Consider the following 19,480-nt stretch of genomic DNA (forward strand, 5'->3'; position numbering starts at 1 on the left):
TGATGAGGTCGAGGGGATTTCCAAGCGAGCTCGCTTAAGCGGTCTGGGACTGCGGTCCGTGTCAGAGACCTCACCCTGGGATCTATGAGACACCCCGGGGGGACATTGTTGTTCCAACTGAGGGGAACCAGGGGGCAGTGATTCCACAGTGCCCATGGTCTGAGATACCGGTCTGGACTGCAAAGCTTCTAGTATCTTAGCCATAGTCTCAGAAAGTCTGTCAGTAAAAACTGCAAACTCTGTCCCTGTCACCTGGACAGTGTTAGCTGGTTGTTCCCCCTGGGCCCCCCTTAGCAGAGGCTCCGGCTGAGTAAGTGCCACAGGGGCCGAGCAGTGCACACAATGAGGGTCAGTTGAACCTGCCGGAAGCGAGGTTGTACATGCGGCGCAGGCAGCATAGTAAGCCTGAGTTTTGGCACCCCTGCTTCTTGTGGGCGCCATATTGTTGTCTCCTTTGAGCAACACAACAGGGTATATAGCCAGAAATCAACTGTGCACCATACAGTGTAAAGTATAGCCTGTAAACATATAAACTATAATCACACTTCTGCACAAGTGGGGCCAGCACCTCAGGTGCTGCTTACCGCCCGCTTAAAGCGGTTGTGTGGCCACCAGAATCCCTGCCTGGGTCCCCCAGAGTTTGTCTCCCCTCTGCAGCGTCCGAGGAGCTGACAGGAATGGCTGCCGGCGTCCTGAGGAGAGGAGGGAGCCGTGGGCGTGACCCAGAAAGTGCGGGAACTGATGCCTCACTGTGCACAGTGAGGGGGGTGGAGTATGCAAAGCATGCTCCAGCCCTCAGTGCTGCCGTGCTGTACAGCGTCCCGCCCTTCCCCTGACTGGCAGGGCTGGGGGCGGGAAGAAAAAGAGACTAGGCCCAAAAGCCGGGGACTCGAGTTATAAGCGCGGCCGCCGTATAAGCGCGGCCGGCGCAGAGTCCCCGGCGCACTAACAGTCCCAGCCGCGCCTCAGTAAAAACAATGGCAGCGGCGGTCAGCGCGGTAGTCCCCATACACAAACACACTCAGCGACGCTGCAGTGTATAATGGCACAAACGCGGTCAGCGCCGCGGTCCCCGGTGCACTAGCACACCCAGCAATGCTGGAGTGTTGCTGTGCGCGGTCCCCACGGGGACACAGAGTACCTTAAAGTAGCAGGGCCATGTCCCTGAACGATACCCGGCTCCTATCCAGCAGGCTCCTCAGGAGTTGTGGATGAAGCACGGTCTCAGTGCCTGGAGACCGATAGGATCCCACTTCACCCAGAGCCCTAAGGGGGATGGGGAAGGAAAACAGCATGTGGGCTCCAGCCTCCGTACCCGCAATGGATACCTCAACCTTAACAACACCGCCGACAAGAGTGGGGTGAGAAGGGAGCATGCTGGGGGCCCTATATGGGCCCACTTTTCTTCCATCCGACAAAGTCAGCAGCTGCTGCTGACTAATCTGTGGAGCTGTGCGTGCATGTCTGCCTCCTTCGCACAAAGCAAAAAAACTGAGGAGCCCGTGGGAGCACGGGGGGTGTATAGGCAGAAGGGGAGGGGCTTTACACTTTTAGTGTAATACTTTGTGCGGCCTCCGGAGGCATAGCCTATACACCCAATTGTCTGGGTCTCAAAATGGAGCGACAAAGAAAAGCTTTTTAAGCTCACCTTCTCCAGCGACGCTGTCTCCAACTGCTGCTGTCTCCCGCTTTCAGGTCGGCTACTTATACTCATGCATATGCAGTTATGCACTGCACAGCTGACTTGGAAGTAGCTGCAGAGGGGAGACAGCGGTGGCCGGATACAGGAGAGCATGAGATATCAGCACCATGGACAGCAGCGGCGTGGACAGGTGAGTATAAGTGCCTGATCTCTGTGTATTATCACAGACAGCACATGGAGATCACACATGTGCCATAATCACGGCACACGGAGGGACATACACACCTTCAAACGTGTCAGTGAAAAAGGTCTATTGACACTGACAGTGATTTTTTTTTCTATATGAATGAAATCCCCTTTAAAAGGGAATCTGTCACCAGGTTTTTGCTCCCCCATCTGAGAGCAGCATAACGTAGAGACAGAGACCCTGATTTCAGTGATGTGTCACTTACTGAGCTGTTTGCTGTCATTTTGATGTTTTCTCTGCTGCAGATCTAGCAATTATACAGAGCTCATGAATATGCTGGACTACCTGCATGCACACCAAGTAGTCCTCTAATGATAATCTACTGCTGATTAATCAGTGATTTTATGAAAACTACACTAAGCAACCCAGTGACACATCGCTGGAATCAGGATCTCTGTCTCTACATTCTGCTGCTCTCAGATAAGGTGGCACAAACCTGGTGACAAAATTATTCTTAAAGGAAATCTAAGTCACTATAAATATACCGAACAGCTCCGTATAGGGGGAGAGGGACTGCAGGTCATTGCAGGCAAGGAGAGGGCAGCTGGGGAGGTCTCAGACATTTTTCATATATTTTTTAGATCTACAAAAATGATGAAATGATGATGTGTTATCCATGTGCTCAAAATGTTTCCACCGCTCTGTGGATGAAATGCCGCATTTAAAAACTCATCACTTTCTCCCAGCATTAAAGGTTAACTATGTGATGTGAACTGTGACGAGTGCCAGGACAGCCAGAGTGATAATAAGTGCCTGCGTGCCACGCTCCGTTATGGTAAATGGCTCTCAGCTTCTAGAGGTGATTCGAGGGTTGGAGACAGTTTGGCCGGCCACAGAGGACCCGCTTCCCCTATTTGACTCAAATGTTAGGCAACAGGATTAATGTCCAGACAAGACAGGACCTGTGGGCTGAGAATTAATTTTACCGAGGCCATCTGCACTACAGTATCATCTATAACGGTAGAATTCCTCATAATGATCCTATCATTTTCACAAGGGTAATTATTGGGCATTATAGTTGTTGTTGGGCCACATTCGCTGTGATACTTTATCAAATACCCAATTAAAGCTATAAAACCAATATCTTTATGGTAATTGCTATATACAGTCTGATGACAAGAAAAGACTAAATTCTGGGGTAGATACAACCTCTATTATAGTTAAGCACATTTTCCTGCACCATTACTGGCTGAATTTATCATAAAATAAAATATATATATATATATATATATATATATATATATATATATATATATATATATATATATATATGTCACGTGCAAAAGTTTTGCCAACTGTTCTCTTTGATCAACAGTAGGTGTACCATTTTGGTAAGATGTCAGATTTTATAGGGGTATTTCAGGGGAAAACATTTATAACCTGCAAATGCATCTCAATAAATTAGAATATTATCAAAAAGTTAATTTATTTCAGTAATTCAATATCTAAAGGGAAACTCATATATTATATAGAGTCATTACACACAGAGGGATCTATTTCAAGTGTTTATTCCTGTTAATGTTGATTATGACTTATAGCCAATGAAAGCCCAAAGTTATTATTCCAGAAAATTAGACTATTATATAAAACCAACTGAAACAAAAAAAAAAAAAAAAAAAAGATTTTAAAGCTCAGAAATGTTGGTGCCTACTGAAAAGTCTGTACAGTAAATGCCTCAATACTTGGTCGGGGCTCCTTTTGCATGAATTACTGCATCAATGCGGCGTAGCATGGAGGGGATCAATCTGTGGCACTGCTGAGGTGTTATGGAAGCCCAGGTTGCTTTGATAGCACCCTTCAGATTGTCTGCATTGTTGGGTCTGGTGTCTCTCATCTTCCTCTTGACAATAGATTCTCTATGGGGTTTAGGTCAGGCGAGTTTGCTGGCTAATCAAGCACAGTGATACAGTGGTTATTAAACCAGGTATTAGTACTTTTGGCAGTGTGGACAGGTGCCAAGTCCTGCTGGAAAATGAAATTTCCATCTCCACAAAGCTTGTTGGCAGAGGGAAGCATGAAGTGCTCTAAAATTTCCTGGTAGACTGCTGCGCTGACTTTGGTCTTAATAAAACACAGTGGACCAACACCAGCAGATGACATGGCTCCCCAAACCATCACTGATTGTGGAGACTTCACACTAGACCTCAAGCAGCTTGGATTGTGGCCTCTTCACTCTTCCTCCAGACTCTGGGACCTTGATTTCCAAATGAAATGCAAAATTCACTTTCATCTGAAAACAACACCTTGGACCACTGAGCAACAGTCCATTTCTTTTTCTCCTTGGCCCAGGTAAGACGCTTCTGGCGTTGTCAATTGGTCATGAGAGGCTTGACACATGAAATTCGTCACTTGTAGCCTATGTTCTGGATATGTCTGTGTGTGGTGGCTCTTGAAGCACTGACTCCAGCAGAAGTCCACTCCTTGTGAATCTTCCCCAAAGTTTTGAATGGCCTTTTTTTAACAATCCTATCAAGACTGTGGTAATCCCGTTAGTTGTGCACCTTTTTCTGCCACACTCTTTCCTTCCACTCAACTTTCCATTAATATGCTTAGATACAGCACTCTGAACAGGCAGCTTCTTTAACACTGACCTTTTGTGGCTTACCCTCCTTGTGGAGTGTATCAATGACTGCCTTCTGGACACCTGTCAAGTCAGCCGTCGTCTCCATGATTGTGTAGCCTACTGAACAAGACTAAGGGACCATTTTAAACGCTTAGCAGGTGTTTTGTGGAAATTATTCTAATTTTCTGAGATAATGACTTTTGGGTTTTCATTGGCTATGAGCCATAATCATCAAAATTAATAGTAATAAACACTTAAAATATATCACTCTGTGTGTAATGACTCTATATAATACAGTTAGGTCCATAAATATTTGGACAGTGACACAAGTTTTGTTATTTTAGCTGTTTACAAAAACATGTTCAGAAATACAATTATATATATAATATGGGCTGAAAGTGCACACTCCCAGCTGCAATATGAGAGTTTTCACATCCAAATCGGAGAAAGGGTTTAGGAATCATAGCTCTGTAATGCATAGCCTCCTCTTTTTCAAGGGACCAAAAGTAATTGGACAAGGAACTCTAAGGGCTGCAATTAACTCTGAAGGCGTCTCCCTCGTTAACCTGTAATCAATGAAGTAGTTAAAAGGTCTGGGGTTGATTACAGGTGTGTGGTTTTGCATTTGGAAGCTGTTGCTGTGACCAGACAACATGCGGTTTAAGGAACTCTCAATTGAGGTGAAGCAGAACATCCTGAGGCTGAAAAAAAAAAGAAAAAATCCATCAGAGAGATAGCAGACATGCTTGGAGTAGCAAAATCAACAGTCGGGTACATTCTGAGAAAAAAGGAATTGACTGGTGAGCTTGGGAACTCAAAAAGGCCTGGGCGTCCACGGATGATAACAGTGGTGGATGATCGCCGCATACTTTCTTTGGTGAAGAAGAACCCGTTCACAACATCAACTGAAGTCCAGAACACTCTCAGTGAAGTAGGTGTATCTGTCTCTAAGTCAACAGTAAAGAGAAGACTCCATGAAAGTAAATACAAAGGGTTCACATCTAGATGCAAACCATTCATCAATTCCAAAAATAGACAGGCCAGAGTTAAATTTGCTGAAAAACACCTCATGAAGCCAGCTCAGTTCTGGAAAAGTATTCTATGGACAGATGAGACCAAGATCAACCTGTACCAGAATGATGGGAAGAAAAAAGTTTGGAGAAGAAAGGGAACGGCACATGATCCAAGGCACATCACATCCTCTGTAAAACATGGTGGAGGCATCGTGATGGCATGGGCATGCATGGCTTTCAATGGCAATGGGTCACTTGTGTTTATTGATGACATAACAGCAGACAAGAGTAGCCGGATGAATTCTGAAGTGTACAGGGATATACTTTCAGCCCAGATTCAGCCAAATGCCGCAAAGTTGATCGGACGGCGCTTCATAGTACAGATGGACAATGACCCCAAGCATACAGCCAAAGCTACCCAGGAGTTCATGAGTGCAAAAAAGTGGAACATTCTGCAATGGCCAAGTCAATCACCAGATCTTAACCCAATTGAGCATGCATTTCACTTGCTCAAATCCAGACTTAAGACGGAAAGACCCACAAACAAGCAAGACCTGAAGGCTGCGGCTGTAAAGGCCTGGCAAAGCATTAAGAAGGAGGAAACCCAGCATTTGGTGATGTCCATGGGTTCCAGACTTAAGGCAGTGATTGCCTCCAAAGGATTCGCAACAAAATATTGAAAATAAAAATATTTTGTTTGGGTTTGGTTTATTTGTCCAATTACTTTTGACCTCCTAAAATGTGGAGTGTTTGTAAAGAAATGTGTACAATTCCTACAATTTCTATCAGGTATTTTTGTTCAAACCTTCAAATTAAACGTTACAATCTGCACTTGAATTCTGTTGTAGAGGTTTCATTTCAAATCCAATGTGGTGGCATGCAGACCCCAACTCGCGAAAATTGTGTCACTGTCCAAATAATTCTGGACCTAACTGTATATGCGTTTTCCTTTTTGTATTGAATTACTGAAATAAATTCACTTTTTGATAATATTCTAATTTATTGAGATGCACTTGTATCTACCATATCATGCTCCCTCTCTACTGAATGCGGCATTATCTTACCGACTCGACTCTACACCCCATGAAAACACTTCCTACATCCCTTTCATAAGGGTGGGCCTGGGGTCCAATATTTAACAGGATGGTGCACCAACATTTATCCCTTTTCCAATGGATAGGCGTTTTCCATTGGAATGTCCATTTAAAAGGAACCTGTCACATACAAAAATGCTGTTAATCTGTAGGCTATTAGCATTCTGAACCTGCCCAGCGTCTGCACTTTAAACCCCGCTACGGGGAAGAAATTAACTTCATTCTTACCGGCAGAGTTCCAGTCTCCGTCATGGGGGTGTGATGGATGGTGTATGGAGAGCAGTGGATGTAGCCACGCCCGCTTCAGTGACTGACAGCCGCTCAACATTAGAGGAAGCGGTCAGTCAGTGCGAGGGGCGGTTACAGCCGCTGCTCTCCATGCACCTTCCGGTGACTGAACACGCTCCAGCACCACCCCTATGACTGAAACCGGATCTCTGCCGGGAGGAATAAATGTAATTTCCTCCTGGCAGCAGGATGTAATGTACAGGCGTCGGGCAGGTTCAGAATGCTATTATCCTACAGATTAACCCCATATCTGCAGGTTAATAGCATTTTTCCACGTGACAGGCTCCCTTTAACTATCTTCTCATGTCTTCATCCAGGTGAAAAATGCAGATACATTTTTTTTTTTTAACACTTCATGCCTCTACAAAGGTATTGTGTTCACCATATTACAGAATGTTTTTGCTAATTGCATTAAAAAACCATAAGCTCTTACAGAAGTATACTTGGTGTAATAAGAAATAAAAGGAAAAAGCTGACAATGCTAAATGCTTGTAGAATGATACAAGGTAACCAATACTTACCAACTTTTCTAGAGATAATGGCTCATTAGACATTTGGATGTTGCTTTCTGCGTAAAGGTTCTTAAAAATCCCTTCTGCAACCAACATCTGCAGCCATGGGGAGGCAATGGAAGACACAAACTTTTCTTTTTCTTCTGCTGAAAACTCTGAATGAACATAAAACACAAGGTAAAAATGGCTTATGTTAGAGAGGAACTAATATACATTCTATGCATAGTCTTATTGGGACGCACCGCAGTCATTGATTTCAGGTTTTTCACTTGGTCCATTGACAAAGGTGTATAAAATCCAGATGCTAGCCATATACAGTGGAACCTTGGATTAAAAGTAACTTGGGTTGAGAGCGTTTTGCAAGACAAGCAAAGCTTTGTACAAATTTGTAACTTGGTTTAAGAGCAATGATTTGCAATAAGAGCAAGTACTCACCGTGCACACTTCCGGTTCTGTCCTTTCACCGCGCTCTGACCCGCTCTGGAGGTAACTTTCTGTACATATGTACTGCATACTGTATACTATTGTACAGTACAGTATATACTATATAGTCTATGAATTTGCATTTGTGGATACAGTATTGTACTGTTTCTGCTATCCGGCACAGCACATTACTTATAATGTACGTCTCACACACCAACAACTTTATTGTAAGCTAATGTGCAGTTTAATTAGTTTTATGGTTTTTACTGCAGAGTATTTTGCATTAGTTTACTGTAATAATTTAATATGAATACAGTAAATTATTTTGTATTACTGTAATAAGTTTGTATAAATACAGTAAATGTTTTTGGGTTGTGGAACGAATTGTCTGCATTTCAATTATTTCCTATGGGAAAATTCGCTTTGATATAAGAGTAACTTGGTTTAAGAGCACACTGCCGAAACCAATTATGCTCGTAATCCAAGGTTCCACTGTAGTCATTCTGCCTGTACTAACATTTGTGAAAAATGGGTCATTCCAGAAAGCTGGCCAATGAAGGGAATTTTGTTACTTACCGTAAATTCCTTTTCTTCTAGCTCTTATTGGGAGACCCAGACGATTGGGGTATAGCTACTGCCCTCCGGAGGCCACACAAAGCACTACACTAAAAAGTGCAAGGCCCCTCCCCTTCTGGCTATACCCCCCCCGTGATATCACGGGTTCTCCAGTTTTAGTGCCAAAGCAAGAAGGAGGAAAGCCAATAACTGGTTTAAACAAATTAACTCCGAGTAACATCGGAGAACTGAAAAACCGTTCAACATGAACAACATGTGTACCCGCAAACAACAAAAAAATCCCGAAGGACAACAGGGCGGGTGCTGGGTCTCCCAATAAGAGCTAGAAGAAAAGGAATTTACGGTAAGTAACAAAATTCCCTTCTTCTTCAGCGCTCTATTGGGAGACCCAGACGATTGGGACGTCCAAAAGCTGTCCCTGGGTGGGTAAAGAAATACCTCATGTTAGAGCTGCAAGACAGCCCTCCCCTATGGGGAAGCCACTGCCACCTGCAGGGCTCTTCTACCTAGGCTGGCGTCCGCCGAAGCATAGGTATGCACCTGATAATGTTTGGTGAAAAATGTGCAGGCTCGACCAGGTAGCTGCCTGGCACACCTGTTGAGCCGTAGCCTGGTGTCGTAATGCCCAAAACGCACCTACGGCTCTGGTAGAATGGACCTTCAGCCCTGAAGGAACCGGAAGCCCCGCAGAACGGTAGTCTTCAAGAATTGGTTCTTTGATCCATCGAGCCATGGTGGCTTTAGAAACCTGCAACCCCTTGCGCGTACCAGCGACAAGGACAAAAAATGCATCAGAGCGGCGCATGGGCGCCGTGCGGGAAATGTAGATTCTGAGTGCTCTCACCAGAACTAACAACTGTAAATCCTTTTCATACCGGAGAACCGGATGAGAACAAAAGGAAGGAAAGGGTATATCCCGATTAAGAAGAAACGCGGATACAACCTTAGGGAGAAACTCCTGAATAGGGCGCAGCACTACCTTGTCCTGGTGGAACACTAGGAAGGGAGCCTTGAATGACAGAGCCGCCAGCTTAGACACTCGCCGAAGCGACGTGATCGCAACCAGAAAGGCCACTTTCTGTGACAGGCGCGAAAGGGAAACTTCCCTCAGAGGCTCGAAATGCGGCTTCTGGAGAGCAACTAGTACCCTGTTCAGATCCCATGGATCTAACGGCCGCTTGTACGAGGGCACAATATGACAAACCCCCTGTAGTAACGTGCGCACCTTAGGAAGACGTGCTAGACGCTTCTGAAAAGAACACGGATAGTGCCGAGACTTGCCCTTAAAGGGAGCCGAGCGACCAACCTCTTTCCCAACCAGATTGCAGGAGGGAAGGCAAAGTAGGCAATGCCGATGGCCAGGGAGACCCTCCCTGAGCAGAACACTAAGATAAGAATATCTTCCACGAGTTGTGGTAGATCTTGGCAGACCGCGGCTGGCTAGCCCGTCTCATGGTGGCAATGACGTCGTGCTCACGGTCGACCGACGGTGAGATGCCACAGATCACGGTACCACGACCTCCCCGGCCAGTCTGGGGCGACGAGGATGGTGTGGCAGCAATCGGTAGCTGGAACTGTGACCAATCCTGAGCCAAGGCGCCTGTCGCCAGAGCTCTTTGATCGTAAGACCGCGTCATGAAAATCGGGACCTTGTTGTTGCCGAGAAGCCATGACGTCGACGTCCGTCTTCATCCTGCGTCTACAGAATTCTTGCAAACAAACGGGTGCAGAGCCCATTCCCCTGCGTCCACGCCCTGGCGACTGAGGAAGTCTGCTTCCTAGTGTCGTACGCCCGGGATGTGAACAGCTGATATGGTGTATGCTCTGTCTTCTACCCATAGCAGAATCCGCCGGACCTCTTGGGAGTCTTGTCGACTGCGTAGTCCGCCTTGGTGGTTGGTGTATGCCACCGCTGTAGATAGTCCGACTGAATTCGGATCTATTTGCATTCCAGCCACTGCAGGAAGGCTTGCAGTGCAAGATACACTGCCCAGAGCTCCAGACCACTGAGTTGAAGAGTGGACTCCTCTGAAGATGGTCTTTGACCGTCTGGAAAAGCTAAAACTCGCCTCTGGATGAGGCGCCTCCTTGAAGGAGAGACTGTCCCCTCGTCTGTAGTGAACGCTGTTTGTCCAGCGGAAGCTTCACTATCGCTGAGAGAGTGTGAAAACTCTCCAGGAGATGCCAGCGATTGGGTTCAACCTTGAAAAGTTGAAGACCCACCCGAAACTCTGGGAAGGGTCCAGCGCCATGTTCAGGTTGTGTTGGCATGCTTGTAAAGGAGAGTGCCTTGACCAGTAGATTGCCCAAGTAAAGGATCACAGAGTGACCGTGAGAGCGCGGGACTGCTCCCTCTGCTGCCACGAACTTGGTGAACACCCGTGGGGGTGTCGCCAGCCAAAGGGTATGGCTACGAAACGAAATATTCTCGTCTTTAATAACGAATCGTAGCCAACGCCGGTGCCTCGGAGCAATCGGCACGTGTAGATAAGCATCCTGATGTCTATTGAAGCTAGGAAAACTCCTTGAGACAGAGAGGCAATGACGGAGCGGAGTGATGCCATCCGGAACCGCCTGGTTTTCACGTGCTCGTTAAGCAGTATAAAGTCCAGAACGGGATGGAAGGAGCCGTCCTATTTTGGCACCACGACCAGGTCGGGGCAAAATGCGTATCTGGTTCCTGAAGAGGAACAGGGATTACCGCTCTTTCCGCCTGCAGAAGAGCCTCGGCTCGGTCGGTGCGGTAGTTTGAAAACAAACTGACTCTCACTCACAGGCCCTCAACCTGCGGTAGGTAAATGCCGCTAAAGCGGGGGAGTCTGCCCCCCCGAGGTTGCGGAGTGAGAGGGCTGAAAATTATGAGGAAAACGCTTTGGTAGCGGATCCTCCGGCTGCCTTCCCCGGGCGTGAATTGAGCCCGCTAGGAATCTATGCCCTTCTGGGCTTTTTGAGTCGTCTTGGATAGTTGAATGATTTCATTCAACCCTTACCAACAGACTATCACTAGATAAAGGCAACCTGGTTAAGCACTTCGTTGGAAGCAGCCTCTGTTCCAATCTCTCAACTACTAGCCTCTGCGTAAAAACACGGAGTTGGCGGATGCCACTGACGTCCGGCTCGTAGAGTCTCGGACAGCAATAACAGCATGATTCGCCATGCCGACATTGCGAGTTAAAGACGCTGCTGGGACCGAGAGTACCTGTGACAGCGACCCTCTGCGCAATACTAGCTGAAATAGCTTGGAGTGCCTTCACGGCTGCGACTGCCGGAGCAGCCGACCTGCCGATAGCTTCATAGACAGATTGCAACCAGAGGCCAATCTGCCTGTCAATGGCATTTTGAAGTGAAGTCCTATCCACCACTACAACTATAGATCTAGCTGCAAGCATGGAGATTGGGGGATCCACATTTGGATACTGGGTCTAGCGCTTGACCACGTCAGGGGGAGCGACACGTGTCTCATTAATACGGTCGGAGAAACGCTTATCGTGATAAGCGTGTCGTTTCTGGACTGCGTCTTTGGAGTCAGAGTGCTAAACAAGTACTCAATATATAGAGATTTCTCTTGCTGTGAAGCTGACCCCTCCACTGGAGGAGTTGAGGGAGAAATACCCAACCTTTCGTTGATGGACGCAATAAGATTATTCACTATAGCGTCACCATCCGGTGTATCCGGATTGAGAGCGGTCTCAGGAACAGAGTCCTGAACAGCTACGTCTGCCTCATCGTACAGAGAGTACTCCAGCTGGGACCTTGCCCAGTGATGTAGTCGAGGGCTAATGCCAGCGAGCCCGCTTAGGCCATCTGGGACTGTCGACCGTGTCGGATGCCTGCTCTCTGGGATGCCTGGAATCACTCTGGCGCCTTGAGATGCTCCAGATCAGGGCGGCCAGGGTCATTGCAACCATATTGCCCACGGTCTGCTTGGGGTGCAAAGTCTGTAAGATGTCAGTCATAGTCACAGACAATATATCAGCGGAAAAACTGCAACTTCGTCCCTGTCTCTGGACAGAGATCACAGGTGGTTCCTTTGGCCACATATAGCAGAGACCCCGGTTGAGCAATTGCACGCACTGGGGGTCCTGAAACCGTATGACATGCAGTACAAGCAGCATAGAAAGCCCGTGCATTGGCAACTTGTCTTTTTCTGCTGTTGTTGTCTAGCTATCTAAGAGCCTAGCCGAGGATAGCGACCGTACAGTGAATAGTCATACAAGCATGAAGTACAAATAAACACTTCAGCACATGTAGTACACGCAGCATTGAAAACTTGTGGCTTGGCACATTTGCTCTTCTGCTGCTGTTGTCTATTTATCTAGGAGCATGAGACAAGGATAGCGACAAACAGTGAATGTATAGCATACAGCATGACAGTAAACACTGCAGCCCATGCAATCCAAGCAGCATTGAAAGCTTGCGCGTTAGCACCCTAGCCTTTCTGCTGCTGTTGTCTATTTATCCAGGAACATTAGCCAAGGATAGCGACATACAGTGAATGTATAGCATACAAGCATGACAGTAAACACTGCAGCCAATGCAAGTCAAGCAGCATTGAAAACTTGTGCCGTAGCACCATTGCTCTACTGCTGCTTTTGTCTGTTTATCTGGGCGCATTAGCCAAGAATAGCGACATACAGTGAATGTATATCATAACAATAAACCGTGCAGCACATGCAAGCGAAGCAGCATTGAAAGCTTGTGCCTTAGCACAAATTGCTCTACTGCTGCTGTTGCCCAATCTGACAGTAAACACTGCAGCACATGCAAACGAAGAAGCATTGAAAGCTTGTGCCTCAGCAGCATTGCTTATTTGCTGCTGTTGCCCAGAATAGCGACAGTACAGTACAGTGCATAGCATATCAGCACACAGCCCAAAAGCCCACTTCAGCATTAGTGGTGTCAGTTGCTTACCGCCCGCACAAGAGCGGGTGCGAGGTCGCCCAAAAACCTGTGACTGGTTCCGTTCTCCCAGAGTGGAAACCATAATGGCTGCCGGCTTCTCTTCCCCGTCCTGTGCAGAGGGGCGGGCCGTGGGCGAGCCCCAGCCAAGAGCGGGAACCCGGCGTCTCACTGTGTTCAGTGAGAGGGGGCTGGAGAATGCAAAGCAGACTCCAGCTCCCTGCGCTGAGCTACTGTACAGCGTCCCGCCCCTCCTCTGACTGGCAGGGCTGGGGCGGGAACGAAACGAAAACTAGGCCGCAAAGCCGGGGACTCTAGTAATAAGCGCGGCCGTCCTATGTGCACGGCCGACGCCGAAGTCCCCCGGCGCACCACAAGTCCCAGCCGCGCCACAATGTAAAAAAAACAACCAGCAGCGGCCGGCGCGGCCGTTTTCAATACATAAATTCACTCAGCAAAGCTGCAGTGAATAATAGCACCAGCGCTCCGCGCTGTTGTCCCCGGCGCACTAACACTCCCAGCAATGCTGGTGTGTGTGGGCGCGATGTGCATGGGAACACAGAGTACCTTGATGTAGCAGGGCCCTGTCCCTGACGATACTCAGCTCCATATCCAGCAGGTTCTTTTGGGTCTGTGGATGGAGCTCGGTCTCTGTGCCTGGAGACCGGTAAGATCCCACTTCACCCAGAGCCCCTCATGGGGATGGGGAAGGAAAACAGCATGTGGGCTCCGGCCTCTGTACTAGCAATAAGTACCTCAACCTTACAACACCATCCACGGGTGAGAAGGGAGCATGCTGGGGGCCCTACATGGGCCCTCTTTTCTTCCATCCGACATAGTCAGCAGCTGCTGCTGACTAAAATCTGTGGAGCTATGCATGGATGTCTGCCTCCTTCGCACACAAAGCTAAAACTGGAGAACCCGTGATATCACGGGGGGGGGTATAGCCAGAAGGGGAGGGGCCTTGCACTTTTTAGTGTAGTGCTTTGTGTGGCCTCCGGAGGGCAGTAGCTATACCCCAATCGTCTGGGTCTCCCAATAGAGCGCTGAAGAAGAAGGGAATTTTGTTTACTTACCGTAAATTCCTTTTCTTCTAGCTCCAATTGGGAGACCCAGACAATTGGGTGTATAGCTATTGCCTCTGGAGGCCACACAAAGTATTACACTTAAAAGTGTAAGGCCCCTCCCCTTCTGGCTATACACCCCCAGTGGGATCACTGGCTCACCAGTTTTAGTGCCAAAGCAAGAAGGAGGAAAGCCAATAACTGGTTTAAAGACCAATTCAATCCGAGGAAACATCGGAGAACTGAACCATACCACATGACAACATGTGTACCCGAAAAAACAGAAAAACCCCGAGAAAACAGGGCGGGTGCTGGGTCTCCCAATTGGAGCTAGAAGAAAAGGAATTTACGGTAAGTAAACAAAATTCCCTTCTTCTTTGTCGCTCCATTGGGAGACCCAGACAATTGGGATGTCCAAAAGCAATCCCTGGGTGGGTAAAAGAATACCTCATGATAGGGCCGTCAAACGGCCCTCTCCTACAGGTGGCCACCCGCCGCCTGAATGACTTATCTACCTAGGCTGGCGTCTGCCGAAGCGTAGGTATGCATCTGATAATGCTTGGTAAAAGTAAGTAGACTCGACCAGGTGGGTGCCTGACACACCTGCTGAGCCGTAGCCTGGTGCCGTAATGCCCAGGATGCACCCACGGCTCTGGTAGAATGGGCCTTCGGCCTTGAGAGAACCAGAAGCCCAGTCGAACTGTAGGTTTCAAGAATTGGTTCCTCGAGCCCCCGAGCAAGGGTGGATCTGGAAGCTTGCGACTGTTTACGCCGACTAGCGACAAGGACAAAGAGTGCATCCGGGTGGCGCAGGAGCGCCATGCGGGAAGTAGAACCTGAGTGCTCTCACCAGAACCAACAGATGCAAATCTTTCTGAAATTGATGGACTGGACGAGGACACAAAGAAGGTGAGGTGATATCCTGATTGATATGAAAATGGGATACCACCTTAGGGAGAAATTCCGGAACCGGACGCAGAACTACCCTGTCCTGGTGAAGGACCAGGAAGGGAGTTTGTATGAGAGCGTTGCTAGCTCGGAAACTCTCCTAAGAGACGAGACCGTTACTAGAAGGCCACTTCCCGTGAAAAACGGGAAGGGAGACATCCTTCAAAGGCTCGAAAGGCGGCATCTGGAGAGCAATTAGAACCTTGTTCAGATCTCAGGGCTCTAACGGCCGCTTGTACGGAGTGCTGAGAAGACAAACTCCCCGTAGGAACGTGCGTACCTGAGGAAGTCGTCGTTTCTGAAAAAATACAGATAGCGCTGAGACTTGTCCCTAAAGGGAACTGAGCGACAACCCATTTTCCTACCTAGATTGCAGGAAGGAAGGAAACATAGACGATGCAACCGGCGAGGGAGAAACACCCTGCGCCGAGCACCGAGATAAGAACATCTTCCACGTCCTGTGGTCAATCTTGGCGGACGTTGGAATGCTAGCCTGTCTCATGGTGGCAACCACGTCCTGAGGTAATCCTGACGACACTAGGTTCCAGGACTCAATGCCACACCATCCGGTTGAGGGCCGTAGAATTCAAATGGAAGAATGGCCCTTGAGACAGCCAGTCTGATTGGTCTGGTAGTGCCCCCGGTTAGCCTACCGTGAGGCACCACAGAACCGAGTACCACAACATCCTCGGCCAATTTGTAGCGACGAGGATGGCGCGGCCGCAGTCGGTCTTGATCTAGCGCAGTACTCTGGGCAACAATGCCAGAGGTGGCACCTAAGGTAGCTGGAACTGCGACCAATGCTGAACTAAGGCGTTTGCCGCCAGAGCTCGATGATTGTGAAACCGTGCCATGAAGCTGGCACATTGTTGTTGTGCCGTGACGCCATTAGATCGACGTCCGGCCTCTGTCAGCGGCGCCAGATCTCCTGAAACCCGTCCGGGTGAGGAGACCATACTCTTTCGGCCACACCTCAGCGACTTAGGAAGTCAGCTTCCTAGTTTCCACACTTGGGATGTGAATTGTGGATATGGTGGATGCCGTGTCTTCCACCCACATCAGAACCTGCCGGACTTCCTGGAAGGCTTGCCGGTTGCGCGTTCTTCCTTGGTGGTTGATGTATGCCACCGCTGTGGAGCTGTCCGACTGAAGTCGGATATGCTTGCTTTCCAGCCGCTGTTGGAAGGATTGTAGGGCAAGATACACTGCTCTGTGTTCAAGAACATTGATCTGAAGAGTGGACTCTTGCTGAGTCCACGTACCCTGAGCGCTGTAGTGGAGAAAAACTGCTCCCCACCCTGATAGACTCGCGTCTGTCGTAACTATCGCCCAGGACGGGGATAGGAAGGACCTTCTTTTTGACCAAGAGGTGAGAAGAAGCCACCACCGTAGAGATTCCTTGGCCGCCTGAGAAAGAACGACGACTCTGTTGAGGGACGTCGACTCCTCGTCCCATTGGCGGAGAATGTCCCATTGTAGTGGACGCAGTAAAACTGCGCGAAAGGAACTGCCTCCATTGCTACCATCTTACGTAGGAAGTGCATGAGGCGTCTCAATGTGTGCGACTGGTTCTTAAAGAAGAGCTTGCAGCCCGTAGTGAATGCTGTTTGTCTAGCGGCAGCTTCACTATCGCTGAGAGAGTAAGAAACTCTATGCCTAGATATGTTATCGATAGGGTCGGGGTCGGATCTGACTTTAAAAAGTTGATGATCCACCCAAAACTCTAGAGAGTCTCCAGCGCAACGTTCGGGCAGTGTTGGCATGTTTCCTAAGAGAGTGCCTTGACAAGTAGATCATCTAAATACGGGACCACAGAGTGACCCTGAGAGTGCAGGACTGTGACTACTGCTGCCCTGACCTTGGCGAAGACCAGTTGGACTGTCGCTAGCCGGAAGGTAGAGCTACGAACAGAGGGTGTTCGTCTCCTATAACGAAGCGTAGAAACGCTAGTGCTCTGGATCAATCGGCACGTGTGGATAAGCATCCTTGATGCCTAATGATGCTAGGAAATATCCTTGGGACCTTGAGGCGATGACATGGCGGAGGGATTCCATCCGGAACCGCCTGGTGTCCACGAGCTTGCTGAGCATTTCTAGATCCAGAACGGGACGGAACGGCCCGTTGTTATAGGTACCGCAAAGAATTTGGGGTAAAAACCATGACCTTGTTCCTGAAGAGGAACGGGGGTCATCACTCTTTCTGCCTATAGAGTGCACCCTGTTTGCAGAAGAGCAGCGGCCCGGCCGGGAGGTGGAGAAATTCTGAAGAATCGAGTTGGAGGACGAGAAGTGAGCTCTATCCTGTACCCGTGAGACAGAATGTCTCACACTCAATGGTCATTGACCTATGGCAGCTAAATATCGCCAAGGCGGGAGAGCCTGCTACCGACCGAGGCCGCAAGTCATGAGGAAGCCGCCTTGGAAGCGGGTTTTCAGACTGTCGCTTTTTTGGGCGAGACTGAGCCCGCTAAGAATCTTAGCTCCTCTGATCCTTTTGAGTCCACATTGGACGAGGAAAAATGGGACCTGCCCGAGCCTCGAAAAGGCCGAAAACCCCGACTGCCTCTTGCTCTGTTGGGGTTTGTTGTGTCCGGGCTGAGGAAAGGATGAATCCTTACCCCTGGACTGTTTGATGGTTACATCCAACGCTCACCAAACAGTCGGTCTCGCGTAAGAAACAAATGCAGACATTTGAGAGGTTAAGGATGCCACCTGCGGCACAGATGTACGTGTAACCGTGTCAATCTGTGTAAGACAAGCTGAAATAGCTTGGAGTGCCCCAAGGGAGAGAATGCCGGAGCCAACGGTGCGCCGACAGCCTCATAGATGGCTTTCGACCAGAGATCCATCTGTCTGTCAGTGGCATCTTTGAGTTTGCAGTTCCATCTCCCACTGCAACTATGGATCTGGCTACAAGCCTGGAGATTGGAGGATGCCGCTCGGGACATTGGGTCCAGTCCTTGACCAAGTCAGGGGACAGGGATAACGTGTATCCTAAGCCGTTTGGAGAAGCGCATATCTGGATAAGCGTGGTGTTCCTGGACTGCCTCTCTGAAAGCAGAGTGGTCCAGAAAAATACGTGAAGCTGACTCCTCCACTGGAGGAGCTGTGAGAAATAACCCACATTCTATAGATGGACGCTATAAGATTATTTACTATGGCGTCACAATCAGGTGTATCCAGATTGAGAGCGGTCTCAGGATCAGAATCCTGAGCCGCTACTTCCGCCTCATTACACAGCGAGTCCTTCTGTTAGGACCCTGATGAAACCGAGGCCGCTCATAGCGAGCCCACTTAGGCTGTCTGGGACTGACGTCCGTGCAGAGCCGTGACTCTGGGATGCGTGTGACATTCCCGGAGCTGTTAGTTATTCACACTGAGGGGGGCCATGGATCAATGATTCAACAGTGCCCATATTGTGAGAGACATGTCCGGACTGCTAGGCTTCTAGTATCATAGCCATAGTCTCAGAAAAACTGTCAGTAAATACTGCAGACACCGTCCTCATCCCCTGGCCATTAGTGCATACAATGGGAGTCTATGTACCTGCCGGCCGTATAGCCGTACATGCTGTACCAGCTGTATAGAAAAACATGTGGTTCTGCACCTTTGTTTTACACAGAGAATATGCTGATAACTCCTCCGCATAATCCAGGAGGGTATATACAACGTGCGACCAAACAGTGCAATGTATATAGTACAAGCATATCTATAAGTGCACTTCTGCACTAGTGGGGTTAGCACCACAGGTGCTGCTTAACGCCTGTTACAGCGATTGTGTGACTATCAGAATGCCAGGGTCTTCCACACTTGTCTCTGTATCGTACAGAAACTGACACTAATGGCTGCCGGTGTCCTTGTAGAGAAGGAAGCCGTGGGCGTGCCTGAGAAAGTGCGGGAATCCGGATTCACAGTGCACACAGTGAGAGGGGTGGAGTATGCAAAACATACTCCAGCTCTCAGCTCTGCTCTATGCAGCGTCACGCCCCTACCCTGACTGTCAGGGCTGTGGGCGGTAACGAAGGGAGACTAGGCCCAGAAGCCGGGGACTCGAGTTAACAGCGCGGCCGCCGTAAAAGCGCGGGCCGCGCTGAAGTCCCCGGCGCACCACAAGTGCCAGCCGCGCCGCAGTTCCAGCGGCCGGCGCGACCGATTCATAGAAGTGGCCAGCGTCCCGCCCCTCTCCTGACTGGCAGGTCTGGGGGCGGGAAC

At 48.8% G+C, this 19,480-nt stretch overlaps 1 protein-coding gene across 1 annotated transcript in view; it reads right to left on the minus strand.

Moving 5' to 3' along the window:
* The window catches only part of SLF1 (SMC5/6 complex localization factor 1), a 151,565-nt gene that overhangs the window by 44,677 nt on the left and 87,408 nt on the right, over nt 1-19,480 (minus strand). Inside the window, exon 13 of the mRNA XM_075325093.1 lies at nt 7,369-7,514. Coding sequence (XP_075181208.1) covers nt 7,369-7,514 — 146 coding nt within the window. The remainder of the gene's footprint in view (nt 1-7,368; nt 7,515-19,480) is intronic.

This window comes from Anomaloglossus baeobatrachus, chromosome 1, assembly GCF_048569485.1.
Source record: "Anomaloglossus baeobatrachus isolate aAnoBae1 chromosome 1, aAnoBae1.hap1, whole genome shotgun sequence".
NCBI lineage: Eukaryota > Metazoa > Chordata > Amphibia > Anura > Aromobatidae > Anomaloglossus > Anomaloglossus baeobatrachus.